General features: G+C 42.8%; 2 protein-coding genes across 3 annotated transcripts; both read left to right on the forward strand.

The window, feature by feature from the left end:
• The first annotated feature begins 84 nt into the window (after positions 1 to 84).
• Positions 85 to 849, forward strand: pierce2 (piercer of microtubule wall 2). Of its 2 annotated transcripts, none has more exons than XM_063477396.1 (2): positions 85 to 163; positions 482 to 849. In XM_063477396.1, the coding sequence occupies exons 1-2, from the start codon at positions 153 to 155 to the stop codon at positions 795 to 797; spliced, it is 327 nt and encodes a 108-aa protein (XP_063333466.1). In that variant the 5' UTR covers positions 85 to 152; the 3' UTR covers positions 798 to 849. The 2 variants fall into 2 exon arrangements, with proteins under 2 accessions (XP_063333466.1, XP_063333467.1); XM_063477397.1 differs by having other exon boundaries at positions 89 to 163; positions 485 to 849.
• Positions 850 to 1,433: 584 nt separating this feature from the next.
• rspry1 (ring finger and SPRY domain containing 1) lies at positions 1,434 to 18,448 on the forward strand. The gene is made up of 15 exons (XM_063480195.1): positions 1,434 to 1,813; positions 2,256 to 2,871; positions 4,518 to 4,570; positions 10,254 to 10,366; positions 11,458 to 11,584; positions 11,732 to 11,790; positions 12,462 to 12,528; positions 13,209 to 13,340; positions 13,463 to 13,578; positions 13,672 to 13,815; positions 13,932 to 14,043; positions 14,339 to 14,441; positions 14,561 to 14,713; positions 16,196 to 16,300; positions 16,407 to 18,448. The coding sequence occupies exons 2-15, from the start codon at positions 2,474 to 2,476 to the stop codon at positions 16,501 to 16,503; spliced, it is 1,779 nt and encodes a 592-aa protein (XP_063336265.1). The 5' UTR covers positions 1,434 to 1,813; positions 2,256 to 2,473; the 3' UTR covers positions 16,504 to 18,448.
• Positions 18,449 to 18,684: the final 236 nt, after the last annotated feature.

An 18,684-nucleotide genomic window follows, 5' to 3' on the forward strand; every position in this document is an offset into this window, starting at 1 on the left:
TTCAGTACAAAAGTCGGAGCCCCGTCCTCTCGCGTTTTCTTTGAAAGTCTCGTGAGATTATGTGAGGTCAAGCGCCTGGCTCGTCATTGCCATGGTAACCACATGTTTCTCTGTCTTCAACCCGTGACCAGTCGGTGTATTTTGTTGAGTTCATGAATTTAAGGTAATTATATGAATCACATCGTAGTTTGGAAACAAAAACGCTTCAGTCAAGAAATAAAAAATCAAGTGGTGCGAAATTTAGCGCTAGACAGATAGTGAAGTTAAAAGAAATGAACAGACATGGATCACAAAGATCGCTGGACCGCTCTATGCTCGAAAATAATTTAATTGTAATCACTGAAATATATATAATCTTAAATCCGTGTAAAACTAATACCCGCTATATGCAACTCTCCATTGACCATTAGTGAGTCCATATATACCTAATGTAAATGTGTAAATAATCTTCTAAATCGTTGTTTCCCTCCTTTTTTAATAGAAGATCAACAATGCCTGTCACTCCAGAGCAGCAGGCAGAAGAAGCCAAAACATCAACCAGTCCTGGAAACCCAGTTTTTACCTGCGTGATTACTCCACAAGCAAAAGGTCTGATGTCTGCAGCGGGAACAAAGCTCGAAAGCATCATGTATAAGACCACGTCCGCCGACTATGGTCGCCTCCCTCCAACCTTTGAAAGCTCTCCGTGCACTTTCCACCCCAAATCACAAAGATTCACCGAAGAGCTGAGGAAGACCGGGATGTATCGGAACTACTCCTTTAATACGTCCCTGGACCGTAGCAGGGTGTGTGACTGACTGCTTTGCAGCACATGCCTTTTGAAAGAAAAATGCATAAATCTCAAATGTAACAACTGCAGTATTCAATATCTGCACATGTGTGAAATTAAATGACATTGTTTAGCATGTGTGTTTTGATGTTTTTGTTTTCCTAGGCGTTGAATTGATGTATTTTGCTTAACCTGTTAACATTATATGTATATATTATTTTGAACCTCAGATGAATTATAAACACATAGGTAGTCCATCTGGCATTACTAAATAGATAAAATATCCTTAATTGATGTTTCGGAGAGTAAAAAAAATAAATCTTTTTTTTCTTTCTTTTTTTTGAAGGGGGGGGGGGGTCACTTTAGTAAATGTTTCAGGCTGAACGAATAAAATTTGTTCAAATTTAAAGGTTACAAGTCTTATAGTCCCCCTCTGCTGTACTGGACTGAGGTGTAGCATACCATTTCTTTAATTCTTTCTTTAATACTTTGTGTTGCACAATCAATTTCCTTTTTTAAAATTAACTAATTAATAAATATATTTCTTATTTTCTCATACATGTATTTAAGAGAAAGTGTAAAACCATTAGGCAGAACTCCTATGTTCACGTAACATTAAAGAGAAAAATCCTCCCTTCTCCTCCAGTCTCGCCTTCGCATCCACAGCTGACGATGACCAACCTTTTAGCTGGCAGCGCTACGGAACTTAGCGACCAGCTAGCGCTCCTTAGTATCGTCGTTTAAAATGTGTACGCTATGACTGTGTTGCTGTTTTACTTCAGCGAAGGTGTGTTACGGCGGAATATAGACGGGTGGTGTAAATGTGTCCTGATACCCGAGTACGACGCTCAGCTCGTTGTTCCTCTCGTTACCTAACTTGTGTAGTCCGACGGGAGAACCGGAGGAGGGTCCAGCTATCTGAAGCTAACAGCTAGGAGGCTAGCTCATACACAACGCAGCTACCTTGTTAGCCATCTGGTTTGTTAACTACTTTGGTCTGGCTCGACTGCGCTTTGAATGGTGTTTGTTTTACAAGATAGCACCGTAAGTATGTCTTTAGTTTAAAATGGAACCATTGTGGCTTTTGATGATAAGAACAAGTTCGGGAAACTTGAGTTTCCTTTTTAACGTGACAACTGCTTGCTTTGTGGGTGGCTAGCTTGCTAGTCAGCTAACTGAAAAGCTCTTGTTTGTCAACAATACTAAAATGTGTCATCGTTTAGTTGCTCCGTGTGATACACTGTGCCTTTTTAATTGAGCAGCGCATCTATAGATTGAAACAACTGAACGTCGTTTAGTGGCGCTTTTGTTTGAGAGAAAGGGGAGTCATGTTTAATTTCAATAATTAACTTCTGTAATCTGCTGACATTTATCGTACGGGGTGTGTCGTTTCCGCAAGTCTAAATATTTGCTGCTGGCTGCACTGACAGATTGAGTAAGCAGCTGAGCTAAATGCTTTCTGTTTTGTGTTTGTGTTGCTTCACAGCGATGCCAGTCCTGGATGAGAGGTTGACTGAAGCCTTGGGTTGTCTGTGATGTTCCGAGCTTTCCTGGCTGCATCACCAGACCTTTTCTGGTTCATTTTAGTAGCCATTTATCACTAGTCCCACACAAGTCTCTGCTTGGCAACAGTATGGTCTTTTGCACTGGCCCCACCCAGCCCACAGGGACAAGAACCCCCCAAAACCAAGCTCTCCCAATGATATGATAGTAGCCACCTGGATTACTTTCTGTGCCTGCAGGAGCCTTGTACAGGTTCTGCTCTTCCTCTCTTCCTCAAAGTCCCTTCATCCATTCTGGGAAACATTTGCCAGTTTGGTCTCCAGCTCTGGAACCATGGGTAATAGCTGTGTATGTCGAGAAGATAGTGACTTGGAGGACCAACATCATGGTTCATCGAGAGCAACCCGAGGACAAGCTAGGCGGGTGGATCACAGTGCAGGTGTGGGTGCTGACGCCTCAGAGGCTCGGAGCAGTCGGCCCAGGGACCCGGTCAGGCCACCTCGTCGAGGGCGAGGACCTCATGAGCCGAGACGGAAAAAGCAGAATGTAGATGGCCTGGTGCTGGACACGCTGGCTGTCATCAGGACACTTGTAGACAAGTAAGTTGGAAAATGCCAACAACTATTCAATAAGCTAAACAAAATGAAAACTTAGGGTGTTCTTGGTCTACAGCTCTTAAATTATGTCTATCCTAATTCTTGTTTTTTTTTTTTAAATAACATCAACCTGTAATGTTAACAGTGCCACTGCCAGCACATTTCCTAATGTGACAGCCCTGTTGCTGTTCATATCATTCTTGTCACATTTTTATTGCAGATCTTCTTTTCCACAAGTTGCTCTTCCTCTTTCAGAACCTGCTGTAATGTTTGTAGGTCTCAATTAGGGTTCAGTGTTATTCTTGTGGTATTATAACAATAAACTGGGGAGTTATTCTTTTTTTCAGGAAATTGGGATCTCTCATAAAGAAAAGACTAATAATAAAGCATGCAGCTGCAGCTTATTCATGAAAAAAATCAATAATTTCACACAAAAGCCTGCTTAAAACAAAGGTGATTAAGAGCTCTGAGCAGCAGTTGCAAGCATTAATTTGTAGAACCTGTGGCTTTGAATAAGTAGAACCCGTAAGCCCGTGCCACCTCCTCCACGTATTTGTTGTCGTTGAAGAACCAACTTGCATTTTGAGGCGTAGTATAGTGAGTCATGTTTCTGAAGTTCATGCAATAAGAAGAGATGCTCCCAAGGAAAACTGATTTCCTTGCGATTGTAGATAATCAGAAAAAAGAGATTTTACTGAGTGTTTCATGCCCACTGGGACTGTTGTCACAGATCTGTGCAACTGCCTCTTAGTATACACCAAATAACAGCCACGGTGTCTTGATTAACTCTTCTTTCATCGTGTTTAAAAGCCTTCTGTGCAGACGTCTCAGTTTGTACCTAAAGCAACAGAACAGTTTTTCCATCACAGCCTCTCGGTGGTTTGATGTTGGCTTTTTCAGCACGTTCTGTCTGATTCAGCCACTTGTTCAGTTGCCCTTTTTTTTATTTTCAGATTTTTCACTTAACATCACTGACATTTGTTTTAACAGTGTGTTGCCACACAAGTAAACCTCTTCAGGATAACAGTACATGTATGAATCAACAATAAGCTGCAAAAAATAGGACTAACAGTGTTTTAGAGGTTCACTGTTTGTCTTAAAATTGATGTATTGGCAAAATAAAGTAGACTTAAAATACTATTGCATAATCTCAGTTTGACAATGGCTGTCTTTAAAACTTTATACCAACAGTGTGCAAACAATATGACTAATTAATGAAAGACATCTCACTTGCAGTATTACTAAGTAATGGTAGGAAATCTGAGAATTAAGCCGAGTCTGTGGCTGGCTATAGTGATAGTGGGTTTGATTTTTTTGGGATCAGCTACAATAAGTAATGGTAATAGAAGCGTTATCATCAGTTACATCCACTGAACCAGATACATCGTAACTATACACTCGCTTCAGCCTCTCCACAGGATAACATTGTTGTCCATATCCATTACTGTGATCACAGAAACGCACAAAGACATGAGTCATTTGTTGATATTATTCCAGATGCTGTGATCACAGGGTCACAAACACTTTGGCTGGTTGAGTGCTTTTAGTGAGCATCACTACATTTGTGTTAATTGTGCACGCACAAGTTTGTTATTTTTGGGTAAAGTGAAAAAGATGTAAAATAAAAAACCCTCTGCCTTGTTTTTCAGTGACCAAGAGCCTCCTTACTCCATGATCACTCTGCATGAGATGGCAGAGACGGGTAAGGAAACTTCTCTGAAACACGTTCACATGCTCAACACAAAACATGAAGCCACACAGCAAATAAACACCACTCTGGCAAGTCGGTGTTCTTTAAAAATGTGAAGAAGTGTAGTTCTGTGTGACATAAGAGCTTTTATTGTTGGTTCAAAGGTTATCAGATGTGTGAAAGAAGGAACACTTGCTCTGTGATGAAAACACGATATGATAAGGTGACAAAAACATTTCTTGGGTTGTCAAATGAACCCATCTCTCTATTATCGAGAGGGTTTATCTTTATTAGTGACTAGAGAGGAGTTCCAGGAATTAACAGTCCTGTGTGCATATGCTTTCCCTTCCCCCCCTCAGGCTCAATGTCTGAGTTGTTTATGAGAAGTGCTAAGGAAGTATCATTACAGTGCATTGAACTCAGTAGATGTTTTTCTGCTTTGATATATCTGGACTATTTGAAAACTTGCTTGCTCTAAATTTACCTGTGGTATTCTAAAATGCGCACTACTGGACATCATACTGACTGGTTACCATTTAGTGGCGATTCAGCAGCAGAGTTTGCTTTATCTCTCAGGTAAATACCGGAAAAGACCCCGTATGTGTGACAATGGCTTTATCCTTCTAAAGCTTTCCCACATGCGCTGCAGCACTCGCCTCGTCTAAGACTTGCCCAACAGAGGTGCTCATGAGAAACAAATGCAAGGTGCCACTGGATCAGACATTACCTGGTCTTAAACCTGCTCCCCACTACAAAGTCTTGGTGAGATTATGCTAGTAGTCAGGAAGTGCAGCTAACAGTTTGTCACATTTATGTTGTGCCTCTATTTTCCATCTAATCTTGCCTTAACCACAAAGGATTTCAAAGTGGATCCAATTATTTTCAGGTTATAATGAAAGCACACCTGTATGGTAGCACTGCTAAGTTTAAAGCTACATGTTGGTACTTTTGTGGAGCCAAGACAGTTGGATGACACCATGCATTAGCACTTGGATGAGATCTGCTCAGAGTATGAGCTTGACTCCCACCAGTTGTGGCCTGTTTCTTCTAGTCATTTTTCAGTCCCCGTTTGTTTGTCTTGAATTGATGTATCATCTCCCTTATTCAGATAAGTGTGCATGCACGCTTCAATTATGCAATTTGTAGTGTTCAAAAACAGTTCTTAGTAAACATAACTGGTCTGGGTTGTGCAATCTCTTGTTAACAGTAAGCACAGTTTTGACCAAAATACGCAAAACCTTCGCGATCAGGTTTGAGAGGACTGAATGTGAGCAGAGGAGTGGGACTGCAGCAGTCCTGAGCTAAGGTTGCTTCCTCAGCATCTGTACTCCAGCTTGCCCAGCCTGAGGGGAGCAGTTCATCATTTGGGGAAGGAACACAGTCATGATTTATCCCACATACATAATGTATTAGAGTTCACACTTTTACCCCAATCTAGTGAGTTTTATTTATATGAAATATTCTTTTAGATATTTTTGTGCTAGTTTGATGTTTCTGTTGAATTTTTTTGTTGTGCTTGTGGTTTCGCGTGCATATGGTTGAAGCCCTCACATTTGCTTGAGGCGTGCAGTGTTTGGATGTGTATGCGGTACCTTTTGAATTCTTGCTCAAGCCTGGTGTCATGCACATATGGTGTTTGACGCTCACAAGGCACGGTGTTGTGTGGCTTGACAGCAGCCAAGCTGGGTATTAGCTTGCAGTTCTGAACCCTGAGTCCAGCCAAGAAGCAAATCAGTCAGCTAGCCAGTCACTTTCTGCTTGACATGTGCAAGCAATGTTAAATTATTCATAAGATAGTTGGCTTTCATGAGTGATATTACAGAAAGGATTTCTCACTGAGTCACCTAATGGGCAGGAAATGCATGCTTTAGTAGGCCGCGTATTATACTCAGAACCGAGGGTTATGTTGGTGAGCGCGGATTTATACTCAAACATCTTCTTTCCTTGTGAGAGAAACAACAGAGAAAGCTTTGCTTGGATGATGCTTTAAAAGCAGCTGTGAAAGGAAATGATGGAGAAGAGAAAGGAATTTATATTTTGCACTTAGTATTTATTATTTAAGAGTTTATGCGAAAAACAACCCAGACATGCTCATTGATTTCACACAGTGTTGACGGTTTTATTCTTTTCTTTTTTTCAGTTTTAATTTTCCAACCAGCATTGTCAGTCCACGTATACTTGCTCCTTTCAGAAACATCTCACTGGAGATCATTCAGATGAAATGGGCAAATCTTGGAATTTGAGCCAGATGAAATACACCTTGTACACATGAACGAACAGGTCTCAGAAAAGAGACCAAGAAGTGTGCTGCTACTTTTGCTAGTGTGGGCTCAATGACGGCTGGTTTGCCCTACAGACAGAACACGAGTGTCAACCATATAATGCCAGTATCCAAACAGCATCTGTGTACAACCTAGCTGAATACATCAGAAAATGAGGCAAAATCTTGTGGGACCATTTAATAATTGCACCTTAGATTTTAATTATGTGTTTTGGAAGACACAACATGCTCACTACCGTGAGGTAGAGCAGGTAAATAACAGTAAGATCTAGGGCATTCATGTCACGGCTGACCTGGCCTGTGCCTTAATTTACATCTCACCTGGTAGAGAAGGACCAGCAAAGGCTCTTTTTTTCCCCCAGAAAGCTTAACCTGTTAACCCCCCGGTGGTTTTCTGATCTCTGCAATCTCCTCCCTTTTGCACCCATCTTTGGGTGCTTAAGAGGTTAAACTAACTGGGCTTCCTTCAAGGCTGCTGGCGAATTGCTGCAGAACCACAATAGAAAAGCATCTTGTGTCTTAGTGTGAGAGTATGGAATGGCAGCTGCATGAAACAGGACAGAAAGGACTTGGCCAGGCTAGTGAGAAAAACATAGGGCTTTATGGGACGGTCTCTCCCAGATCTGGATCCAGTGTATGCTGGCCACGTCCAGAAGGAAAGCTAGCTGTGGACTCTGCCCACCCGGTGATAAACTTTGTCCCTGTTCTTTCTGGAGGACGGTATAGGACTAGGGCTGGGCTATATCATACCGTTCACGGTAATACCGGTGCAATGTTGGGCAACGATAGGAAAATGAAATATCGCGATAGAATATGGGTAAAACGCGCATGCGCACTGCCTGTGTTTACATACGCGCATGGCAGCGACGCAGAATGAGAAAAGCGAAAGTGGCTCGTTGAATGAAACAGATGAACCTGAACTGGTTTGTAAAAATGCTGCAGCAGGGGGGCTAGGAGGAGGAGTTGGCCGTCCGACTGGGGTCTGGTGTATGGGGCCTCCCTGCTGCTGCGGAGTCGGGGCGGTCTGCTTCTCCCCACTGCAGGGAAAAGGGTTACACCACCTGAGTCTGGGTGCAGTTTCCCCCTCCAGGGGCAAGGGTACCTAGACCCGGTTCTTAGAGTACGCTTGGGGAGTGTGATTGTGTGTACAGCGTCTCTCTATGTCTGTCTCCACGTTGGGTGAGTGTTGAGCAATTGTATATGAGAGCATGAGGGTGGGAATAGATGTTTGTATCTGTGTGTGCCTGTTTGTCTGTGTCTATATGTCAGGTTGGGTATCAGACGCCACCTCTCTGAGGACATCTCAGGCCCTCCAAGGTTTGGAGGCCCATCTCCCCCCACCACTTCCCCTGCCGGTGGCGGACGCCCTCAGACATCGGTGCGTTGGTGGTTCTCTGTCTCCGGGGGTGGGCGCCCAGGTACCCACCGGCTCACTCCTTGGCGGCTGCTTATTGGGGCCTGGAGCCTGGGGCTCGCTCGGGCCACTTTGGGGATGGGGTGCCCTCGGCCTCACGGCCCGGGGCTCGGCCACTCAGGCACAGCTGGCTGCCGGCGGAGCTCACGGGCACGTCACTGCAACCCCCCCTGGCTTCTGCTCCGCGGCTGCTGAGTGACCCCTCATCTGGGACTCTCCTCAGCTCTTTCTGGGATAGTGGCGCGGCTGCCCCTCTGTTGGTCTTCCTTGGTCTCTTGTGTTCTGGGGGCCTCTGGATGTCTGGAGTCTTGATCTCCTCCATACCTGCTTCATGCCCTGGAGGTCGGGGCAGTGGCCCCCCACACCCTCTAGCAGATCATTACATGAAGGAACCTTTTAAAAACAAGCGCGTTCATGCTCACAGGTGTACACACGGGTGATCACACACACAAATTACACCCTTTTTGGCTCCTACCTCAAAGCACACTGTGCGCTGTCGATCTCACGTGCTGCACAATAATGTTTAATATTTAGTATTTACTGTCATATTCTCATATATCATTGTGATCTTGTTTATTACTCTCGTTTTCTTCTGCTTGCTTTCTTTTTTCTTTCTCAACAGGTGATCCAGGTGATCGATATATGTATTTTTTGTCTGCTTATTCTGTTGGTTTTTGTTTTTTGCCCTTTTTCCCCGTCCCTCTTCTCAGGTTTTTTTCTTTCCCTCTTTCTTTCTCCACATTCTCTCCTCCAGTCAAGTCTGTCCCGTATTCAGCAAGTGAAAATAAAATAAACAATAAAAAGTTGAATCAAATGGACCATTACGGCAAGGCTGGGATGGTCCATTTGGTAAAGTAAATCCGTTGGGCATCTTTCTTCGCCTTTAGACAATAATTCTGATGGCAAAAGAACCAAACGGGACAGGTTAAAAAAAAGAAAAAAAAAAAAAAATGCTGCAGCTTCAGTGGTGTGGAACTGGTTTAGCTTTCGTCCGTCAGATACACAACAAAGCACTATTTTTGGTAGCGCATGCTAGCGGGCCGTCGTTATTACCGTGTTTTTTGGAAAATACGGCACACTTAAAATCAATCCTTTGATTTTTCTGAAAATCGACAGTGGCCCTTATAATCCCGTGTGCTTTATGTATGAACTCTGGTTGTGTTTACTGACCTCGAAACGATTTTATGTGCTACACGGCGCTCGAAAATCTGTCAAATGTTCCAGTATGACTTTGGTAAGCTGCGAAGCCTCACCGCTTGATGGATTGTTGGAGCATTACGGCTATCGTAGGCAGTGATACGTACTGTGCTTCAACATAATATTGTGTGTGTGTGTATAACCTCTTTTTTTATGTTTTGTGGATATTATACATGGTTATGCTGAGGATATGTCGGCCAATTTCCACTGGAAGTGCCTTTTGGTTAAACTGTCAGCGAGGAATTTGCATTTGCACTGTTAATTTTTTTATATAACTTTAATGCACATAAAGCTGCTTGTTTAAGTGAAAATACATTGATGTTTGGGGGTGGGGTGGGGGGGGGGGTTTGCACTAATAAAGTTGAGGAGTTGTAAAGTATTTTGTTTAGTGTCAATTATATTGTCAGTTATATCGTTATCGCAAATTTTCAAATGTATATCGTGATAAATATTTTTGGTCCTGTCGCCCTGCTCTATATAGGACCACTGAAACAAGAACCAACAGACGCACGCACGCAGGCACCTCGGGCTTTAAAAGGCTGAGCCATGCACTGGACACCTGCACTTTAAAACATGCGGCTACAATGCTGCCTTTTTATTCGTTTCCCTATTGTGTGTATTTATTTATTTGAAGTCTTTCTGTGTTTTAAGCTGAGAAGTATCATACAGAATTATGTTGTGTGACTGCTTAATGACAATGAGGAATCTTTTGATTCTCAAGGAGGCAGATTACCAAAAACTAACAGTGTAAAATAACAAAAGTGATACAAAATCTCGGTTGAAAGTTTCTTGTTTTCTCTTAGATGACGGCTGGCTGGAGGTTGTCCAATCTCTGATACGAGTGATTCCACTGGATGATCCACTAGGCCCTGCAGTGATCACACTTCTCCTGGATGAGTGTCCTCTACCCACCAAGGTATCAATCTGACCTTTAACCTAGAAAATAATGGATGTGATCTCAAATCTGCCGTTTCCTTGGCCTTTCTGTTTGTGACTGCAGCTCTAAGCAGAACAACAATCTTTGACTTGTTCTTTCCCCTTTTCTGTATTTTGGTGACTGTACGCTCGCTCACTCACATTTCTCTGCACAGCTGTCATTTCTCCTGCACATATGTTTCTGTTAAAAAGATGCTCGTTTATATTTGGAAACTAATAGAATCAGCATTTTAAACCATTAGTTTCAATTTTCACTCAAGTCACACACCGATTAAAGGAACTGCAGCTATTTTTGTAGATTTCTTATCATTTCTATTAATTAGACATGATAAAAATAAAATCACAGTTATTGTTATTATTGTCCAGGATAGATTAATCTTGTGTAGAACAAGAAGTGCTCATTCAGCTAAAACTTTTCCCCTCCGATTCCCCCCCGATTTTTTTTTTTTATTATAATACTTTGAACAAATAAAATGTGGTGTGGGCCTCCTGCTCCCATGACCAGAGTGATGTGAGGACAGAGGCCGTACCGTTACACTTTGAACAGAGTGAGCTCCTCACAGTAATGCAGTGAATCCAGTGGAACTTATATTTCACACAGTTTAATGTAATAATAATAATAATAATGTATACTTTATTGATCCCTGTGGTGAAATTCCTTCCTGCATTTAACCCATTCACTCAGTGAAGCAGTGGGCAGCCATTGGGTGCCCGGGGAGCACTGTGTAGGGACAGTACCTTGCTCAGGGGTACCTCAGGGTAGCCGTTCAGGGGAATCGAACCCCTGACCTTCCGATCACGGGGCCAGCACTTTACCTACTGAGCTATCCCTGGCCCCTAAGACTCAATCAGTACAATCTTAGAATAGAATAGAAATTGTGGGTGCTCCGTGCCAACTGTGCATGGAATAATCCTGGTGTATGTCCTTGTAGCATCATCTGTCAGGATCATGGAAGTGTTTTTAAATGTTTAAAAGAGAAGCGTTCCAGCTTTCTGTGATGCTTGACTTTTAGGTTGTTTGGAGAAACGATGAATGATCCTCGCTGAAGTGACTTTTCCTTTTCTGTTCAGGATGCTCTTCAGAAACTCTCTGACATGTTGAATCTGAGTTCAGCCGTTGCACAACAAGACGCTCTAAACCCCGCTAAACACAGAAACACCACTGCGGTCCTGGGATGCCTGGCAGAGAAGCTAGCCGGTACAGTCCACAGTTCTGGTTTATTTGTGTTTAATTTTTGAGTCGCTGGCTTTGCTCTTTGGTATTTTTATGTTTTCAATAAACCTAAAGAAAGACCAAATGTTTGGTACGTTTGCCCTGTTTCTTACAACACCTTTTATTTTGTAGGATTGCCCAGTATTGGGTTGTTGAGCCCTGGAACCCTTGAATACCTTCTAGAGAGCCTGGTGAGCAGACCTTGACACGCGGTGTTGTTTAGAGTGTGGTATGCTGCACGAATGACACTGTTGCACATTGCCTACAATTTGCTGATGCGCTGTGGTCCGAGAGCTTTTATTATCCTTCAGACGGAGCTATATAACACCGGGTAACATTCTACTTGCAAGAACAGTGAGAAAGCTTCAGGTTACTTAAAACGAAGTCTGGTAAGGTCCAATCACGTCGAGCAGCCAGGTTACAAATCCCCGATGATGCACGCAGAGACGGTGGACGACTATAAAGATGTGGACACCACTCTGCTACATCTGCTGGGACCGCTCTCACTGTTTATTAGATAAGAGCTGCACTGTTTTCTGTGACACTGCTTCACCAAGCTTTGTCAGAGCTATAAAGAAGTCGGGTCTGTTGCAGTGCGCATTTCAGGCTGGTCTAACAACAGCAACAAAACACATCTGCAGCATTTTCTGACAAAGGCAACAGGCGCAATATTGAAGTGGCCAAATTTAGTGGGAATAAGTGCGTTTCTTTGGACATTGAATGCGATCACGTCACTGCAGCGACTTTTTATAAAGTACTCAAGGGAGTGTTAAGGTTGAATTATAACATGAAAGTCACTGGTTTGTTTAATTGGTGAAATATGTGGAAAATGAATGTGTAATATTTGCCGTTGTTCCTCCAGAGCTCCGAGGCCCACCCCACTGTCATGCTGTTTGCTCTCATCGCTCTGGAGAAGTTCTCTCAGACAAGTAGGTTCACTCACTATATGAAGCCAGTTTAAAAATGAAGACTCACGATTAGGCTGGTGAAATAAGACGTGTGTTATCAGATAAATGAGCCGAGGAGCTGTAAACGGCTCTTCTGCTCCTCTGCTGTCGATTAGTGTTTCTGTGCATACAGAATATTACGCTTGGAGGCAGATTCATATGAGTGCTTTTGTTTAGCAGTTTTATTACCTGAGCAATGAAGCATAATAGCACTAAAACCCACCACTTCTCTGTATTTCACGACTAGGACGTAATGGTCTCAGTTACAAATCTTTTCTTATAGTTTCTCTAAAATGTTAGCATTGAGCTGCACCCTACATATTTAATTGAAGTCACTGCATAAAGAACTGTGAGGTCTGTTTAGAGACAGGGTTTCATGTGATTTGTATTGCTTAATTTCAAATGGCTCACGTTTTATTGATGCTGTTTGTTCTTGAACATGTTCTCGTCCATTTTTGTTGTCAATTGTGCTCCGAGTGCTCCCGAAAACGTGGGCGACCTGTAGCTCGATGCTGTGCTCAAACAGCACTGAAGCTGCTGATGCTCAGCTAATTGTGATCCTCCCGTGTAGGGATGTTTTTACACACAGCAGTGTTATGACGTATTGTGCGAGGTTCACAGATTCAGACGTTCTGGTTCACACTTGCATTTCCTTTGCTTAGGCGAGAACAAGCTGACTGTGTCCGAGTCTTCGATCAGCGATCGTCTGGCTGTTCTGGAGTCTTGGGCAGAACATCCTGACTATCTAAAGAGGCAGGTTGGATTTTGTGCACAGTGGAGCCTTGACAACTTGTGTGAGTAGCCCCATGTTTCACCCATTCTGTGCCGGTGTAGTTTCTTAGATGAGCCAATTATAACCCTCTGAGTCACCGACAAAAGAAAAGCCATCATTTTTCTCCCGCTCTTCTCCATCCAGTCCTAAAGGACGGTCGTCAGTTCACTTACGAAAAAGTCAACCTCACGAATATCAACGCCATGCTGAACAGCAACGATGTTAGCGAGTACCTCAAGATCTCCCCGACTGGACTCGAGGTCAGTCTGCGTGTGAATGCAGATTAGATGCAGAGTTTTTATTGTAACTGAAAAGTCTGAATCTTTGCTCCTTCTGTTTGCTCTTGTCTTCAGGCGCGATGTGATGCCTCATCCTTTGAGAGCGTGCGCTGTACATTCTGTGTGGATTCGGGCGTTTGGTACTACGAGGTGACTGTTATTACATCGGGGGTGATGCAGATCGGATGGGCCACCAAGGACAGCAAGTTCCTAAACCATGTACTTAAACACTTTTACAGTTTGCCCTTAGCAAAGTGTTCTGAATCTGATTAGATATTCTCCTTTGGGTTGACTGCACCACCTAATGTGTGTGTGTGTGTGTGTGTGTGTTACAGGAGGGTTATGGAATAGGAGATGATGAGTACTCGTGTGCGTACGATGGCTGCAGGCAGCTAATCTGGTACAACGCTCGCAGTAAACCTCATGCTCACCCCTGCTGGAAGGAGGGTACGCTTTACTGACATACAGACATGTAGTTATAATCAGGCATTGCTGCCATCTTTTTTTAAACTGCTGACTTTAAAGACATTTTCAAATGTTCCCATTTTAAGAAATCTGTGTTATAATAACATGCTTCTGAGTGTCAGTGTTTGGAAATAGCTTTGTTATTTTGGCGTGACTGTTTTGTGATTTTTAGCACCCACGCTGTCACTGCCAACACTCAGGCTCTGGCCCACATCCCACACAGATAACAGTAATAGCACGCCAAAGCTTCATTCTGCTGCGTGTGCGTTCCATTTAGGAGATGCCATCGGCTTCCTGTTGGATCTCAGCAAAAAGCAGATGATCTTTTATCTGAACGGACATCAGCTACCGCCAGAGAAACAGGTGTTCTCATCTGCCACGTAAGTCCACACAAAGTCTGTCATTTTACTTCATCCTTTCCTCATTTTTCTCTTTTTTTTGTTCTGTCTCTCCACATTTTCTCTCATTTATCCCTGTGTTTTCTTCCCCTCTGTGCCAGGTCCGGCTTCTTCGCGGCAGCCAGCTTCATGTCGTACCAGCAGTGTGAGTTTAACTTCGGGGCCAAGCCTTTCCGTCACCCACCTTCTGTCAAGTTCAGCACCTTCAACGACTTTGCTTCACTGCTGCCCAGTGAAAAGATCATCCTGCCCAGGTAAGAAATGAAACAGGTCCTTGACCTATTTTATTTATTTAGTGGTGTTGGATGATGCTGTAAGAGGTTGGGAAAGCAGTGTGTAATCTGCTGTAACTAAACTGTCCTCTGAATGGTAAATGGTTCTATCTATCTCTATCTGAGCACTCAAAGCGCTTTATACAACTAATTCATTCACCCAATCACACAAGCTTACTATTTGAGATTCATACACATTCACACTCCAATGGATGCTAACATGGGGTTAGTCCAAGCAGACTGGGATCGAACCACCAACCTTCCAGTTAGTAGCTGACCAGCTCTACCTGAGCTACACCACCCCTACACCACCCCTGTCCACACGATCCAGCGTGTAGGTATGTCATGATGAAAATGAGTCAGCATTCAGAGTTTGAACTTCTTTAAATCTCTCATTAGAGTCTGTCGGCTGCATTAAACAAGCACTTTTATTTCAACAGTAACATTAAAATCTTCAGTGCATTTTTCTCCTACACATCAAACTTTGCTCTGGGCAGATACTCGGTCTTGGCTGTGATGTAACCACGCAGGTCCACAATACTCTGAAAGTGGAACAGAAACGAAACCCTGATGTCATATCTGATTTAATAAGACAAGATGTAGACGGGCTACAGCTGCTTAATATAAAGCTCTAATGTTCCTCTGTGTCAGGACGTTGTTGACTCAACTTTGTAGCGATCTGTTGCAACAACGGGACCTTGAACGTTACCACAGTTGGATCATCGCGTCTCTAAAACATCATCAACAAAAATAGCAAAAATAATCTGGACAAAGAAAAGACTCGTCACATGTTTGTTATAGTGTCCTGTCACTGACTGACAAATGAAAAGGATGGACAGCTTTTCATTTCCTCCTCTGTTTTTGTCTTTTCAAACAGACAGTCGGGCTAAATGAAGGAAAGACTGACGCAATAAAAATGGCTGCATCTAAAAACCAAGCGTCTGTCCACACCACCATGTGCAGCATGACGCATTAACCAGCTGTCCCACAGAAAATCTGTCAGCTGAACGTTAGCTTGTTCGTCCTAAAAATGTACATAAAATGTAACCTTTAAAAAGAAACCTAAATGTAACCGTTTGAGTTGCATATTCCACATCTGTATTTTATTTTATTTATTTATTTATTTTTACATTTGCAAAAAATGCAACCATTAACATTTTTTTTAATTAAAAAAAAAAAGTTAAGACAGCTTGTTTCAGAGCACCATAAGGTAATTGGGGATTATTTTGAACTTGAAATGCATGGCTCTAAATGAGCGTAATGACTCTGATCGATCACTCCCCCCACACACCGATTTTGAACGCTTGTGGGAAAGGGAGACGGCGTGAAGAGAAGGAATGATTGCATGAAAACTGTCCGTGTGTATGTGTCCAGTCTTCTTTTTCCTTAGACAGAACAAACCCCGTCAGACGGTGCACCTGCATGTGTATAGAAACGTCACGTGTGCATTTGTGTGTTTCCTAGACACCGGCGTCTGGCCTTAATGAAGCAGGTTAGCATCCGAGACAACTGCTGCACGCTGTGTTGTGACGTCATGGCCGACACAGAGCTGCGGCCCTGTGGACATGGGTACGTGTTCTTCTGCTGTCAATAAAATTTCTGTGAAACTCAATAGTTCATTTTTGTTCACTCCTTAAACAGGAACAATCTGACTTTGTCTCGTCTCTTTCCCCAGTGGTATGTGTATGGAGTGTGCCTTACAGTTAGAGACGTGCCCCCTCTGCCGTCACGACATCCAGACCCGCGTCAGACTCATTGCACACGTCTCCTGACACACTTCCTGCCCTTGCTCCAGTAAACGGAGACACACAAGCCCTTTAGCTTCCTCCTCCTCCTCTAATCCCCTCTTACCCCACAGGGCTGCGAGGATGTTGCCACAATGTTGCGATGATGGCAGAATGCTGAATTCTGGTCAGACGAGATGGCGGCAATGGAGGGGTGGATAGATGAAAGACAGGAGATGAGAGGAGGGGCAAAAAAACGACAGCTGGAACCCCCAGGAGCTTTTCCTCGTGTATCTACATCTCCTCTTTTATATCCTTCTGACAACTCACTGCAGAAGCTGGGCCAAGAAAACTTTCTACTTTTTTTTCCCCCCCAAATACAAGCGCAGAGACGGTGTAACCCGGCTACAGACAGAACCAAGTTCTTATCTCCAGGCCCCGTGTAAAGCTATTTAAAAACAACGAACCTTTCCATCATGAGGATCCCACTTGTGCTTTCAGTCCTGAGGCTACTACTATTTAACCCCATCGCCGTCATGCACACGTCTGCAGATGTGACAGGGCTTGGTCACAGAGGAAAACGCAGCCTGTAGTACAGTATTAAACCGAAGGTACAAACTTGAAATGTGTCTTACTTTCTTTTTTTGCTTACAGATGCGTGAGTAATTGTGTTCTCACTGTAGCATTTTCATTCTCTCCAACACTCAAACCTTGGGCAGCTTTCCCATCTGTGCTGATCGATCACCCAGTAGGAGGGTTTTCATCAGGAAATTCTATTGTTGGCTAAAATCTCAGATTCTACTGTCTCAGTTGACTTTAATCGCTTGAGTTCAATTTTCTGATTAAGTTTACAAAGCTGTTCAAAATCACTCATGTGGTAAACACAAAAGAAAGTAAATGGCAGAAATAACGTTATACAGCCAGGAATAAAAAATGTTTCTGTCCGAATAAGAACTAATTGATTTGACCCTCCTCCTTTTTGTGCTTTACTCTTTTATAAAGCAACCACAGAATGTGGGGATTAAAATTTACATTAAAGTCACATACAAGTGGTCGCAGTCAGGTTTTTTCCTCCCGGTTATAAATGCATATTTTAAAGAACCAGTGTAAGGGAAGTGTGTACTCTCACCACCACCACACACTGTAAAACGTGATTAGTGCCAACAGTTGGGGAACAGGAGTCGAGCTTGTTTGATTTTTGGTTTGTGATAACAAACCTGACACTTTTCAGTCCACAAAAAGAGTTTTTAGTTGGTCACTTAAAATGAGGCTGAACGCTGATGTTGGCTCACGAGCTGAGCGGTGAATTGCGGGAGGAAATGTGGATTGATTGTTCACGTGCTACACGTCACAGCGCTGCTGGTGATCTTGTGTTAAAGTTTGTCAGAAGTGCTCAGACTGAGTAAAAACGTGGGTTCTATACAACTCCCGCTCCCGTTTCTTCATCTTCCCTCTTCTCGTCTTTTGCCTTGTGTTTGTCTTTCTGTCCATCCTTTACTTGAAGCATCTCTGGGTTGACTGAATTATGTTTGTATTTTGGAAACAGGTGACAAAATTAATTGTACGCTAAATCATAATTCAGTAAAATTGTATTGTACAATTTTAAAACGCCCAATGGCATTTCAAATGACAGCAATTTTACATTTATCCTGTTCTTATAGTTTCTGAAGGAGTTGACACTTCATACTGCATGAGCAAAATCAGTAAAGCCATTCACACGATACTAGAACAGTTTATGACAACAGCAGAATCTCTCGGTATGACAAAAGACCGGTATGGTCGTTGTTTGCTATGTTGTATTTTCCTGGAGCACCTTATCCATGGAGGTGAGAGGTGAATGGTCTCTGTGTTTGGAGATCCAGTTCAGGAAAGTGTGTGTGTGTGACTGAGTGTATTTAAAACATCTGTAAAGGAAAATCTCCCAGAGTTCCCAAAGATGTGATTTATTGAACAATTATTTCCTGGATTGTGACATTTGTAATAAATGTATGTTCATGTGATTCTTTTGTGTGACTCCTGCTACAAAACCAAACTATTGTTACACTCACTGATCATTTTACCCACTGGCCTGTAAAATGTGCACATTTTTAAACACACATAGCAACTCTTTAAGTAACAGCTGATCTCAACCTAGTCTGGATATTAGTCAGGGATCTATTGCTATGTTTTTGTCTTTTGGTGTGTTGGTAATTTATCACAAAGAATTACAGTGTAGAAAACACTGGGCAC

The sequence above is a fragment of the Pelmatolapia mariae genome, linkage group LG7 (genome assembly GCF_036321145.2).
Source record: "Pelmatolapia mariae isolate MD_Pm_ZW linkage group LG7, Pm_UMD_F_2, whole genome shotgun sequence".
Classification (NCBI taxonomy): Eukaryota; Metazoa; Chordata; class Actinopteri; order Cichliformes; family Cichlidae; genus Pelmatolapia; species Pelmatolapia mariae.

Coding starts and splice junctions, on each gene's coding strand:
- rspry1 (XM_063480195.1), top strand. CDS start 2,474: ATGATAGTAGCCACCTGGATTACTTTCTGTGCCTGCAGGAGCCTTGTA. Junction 10,367..11,457: donor AGTGTCCTCTACCCACCAAG/GTATCAATCTGA, acceptor TTTTCTGTTCAG/GATGCTCTTCAGAAACTCTC. Junction 11,585..11,731: donor CCTGGCAGAGAAGCTAGCCG/GTACAGTCCACA, acceptor TTTATTTTGTAG/GATTGCCCAGTATTGGGTTG.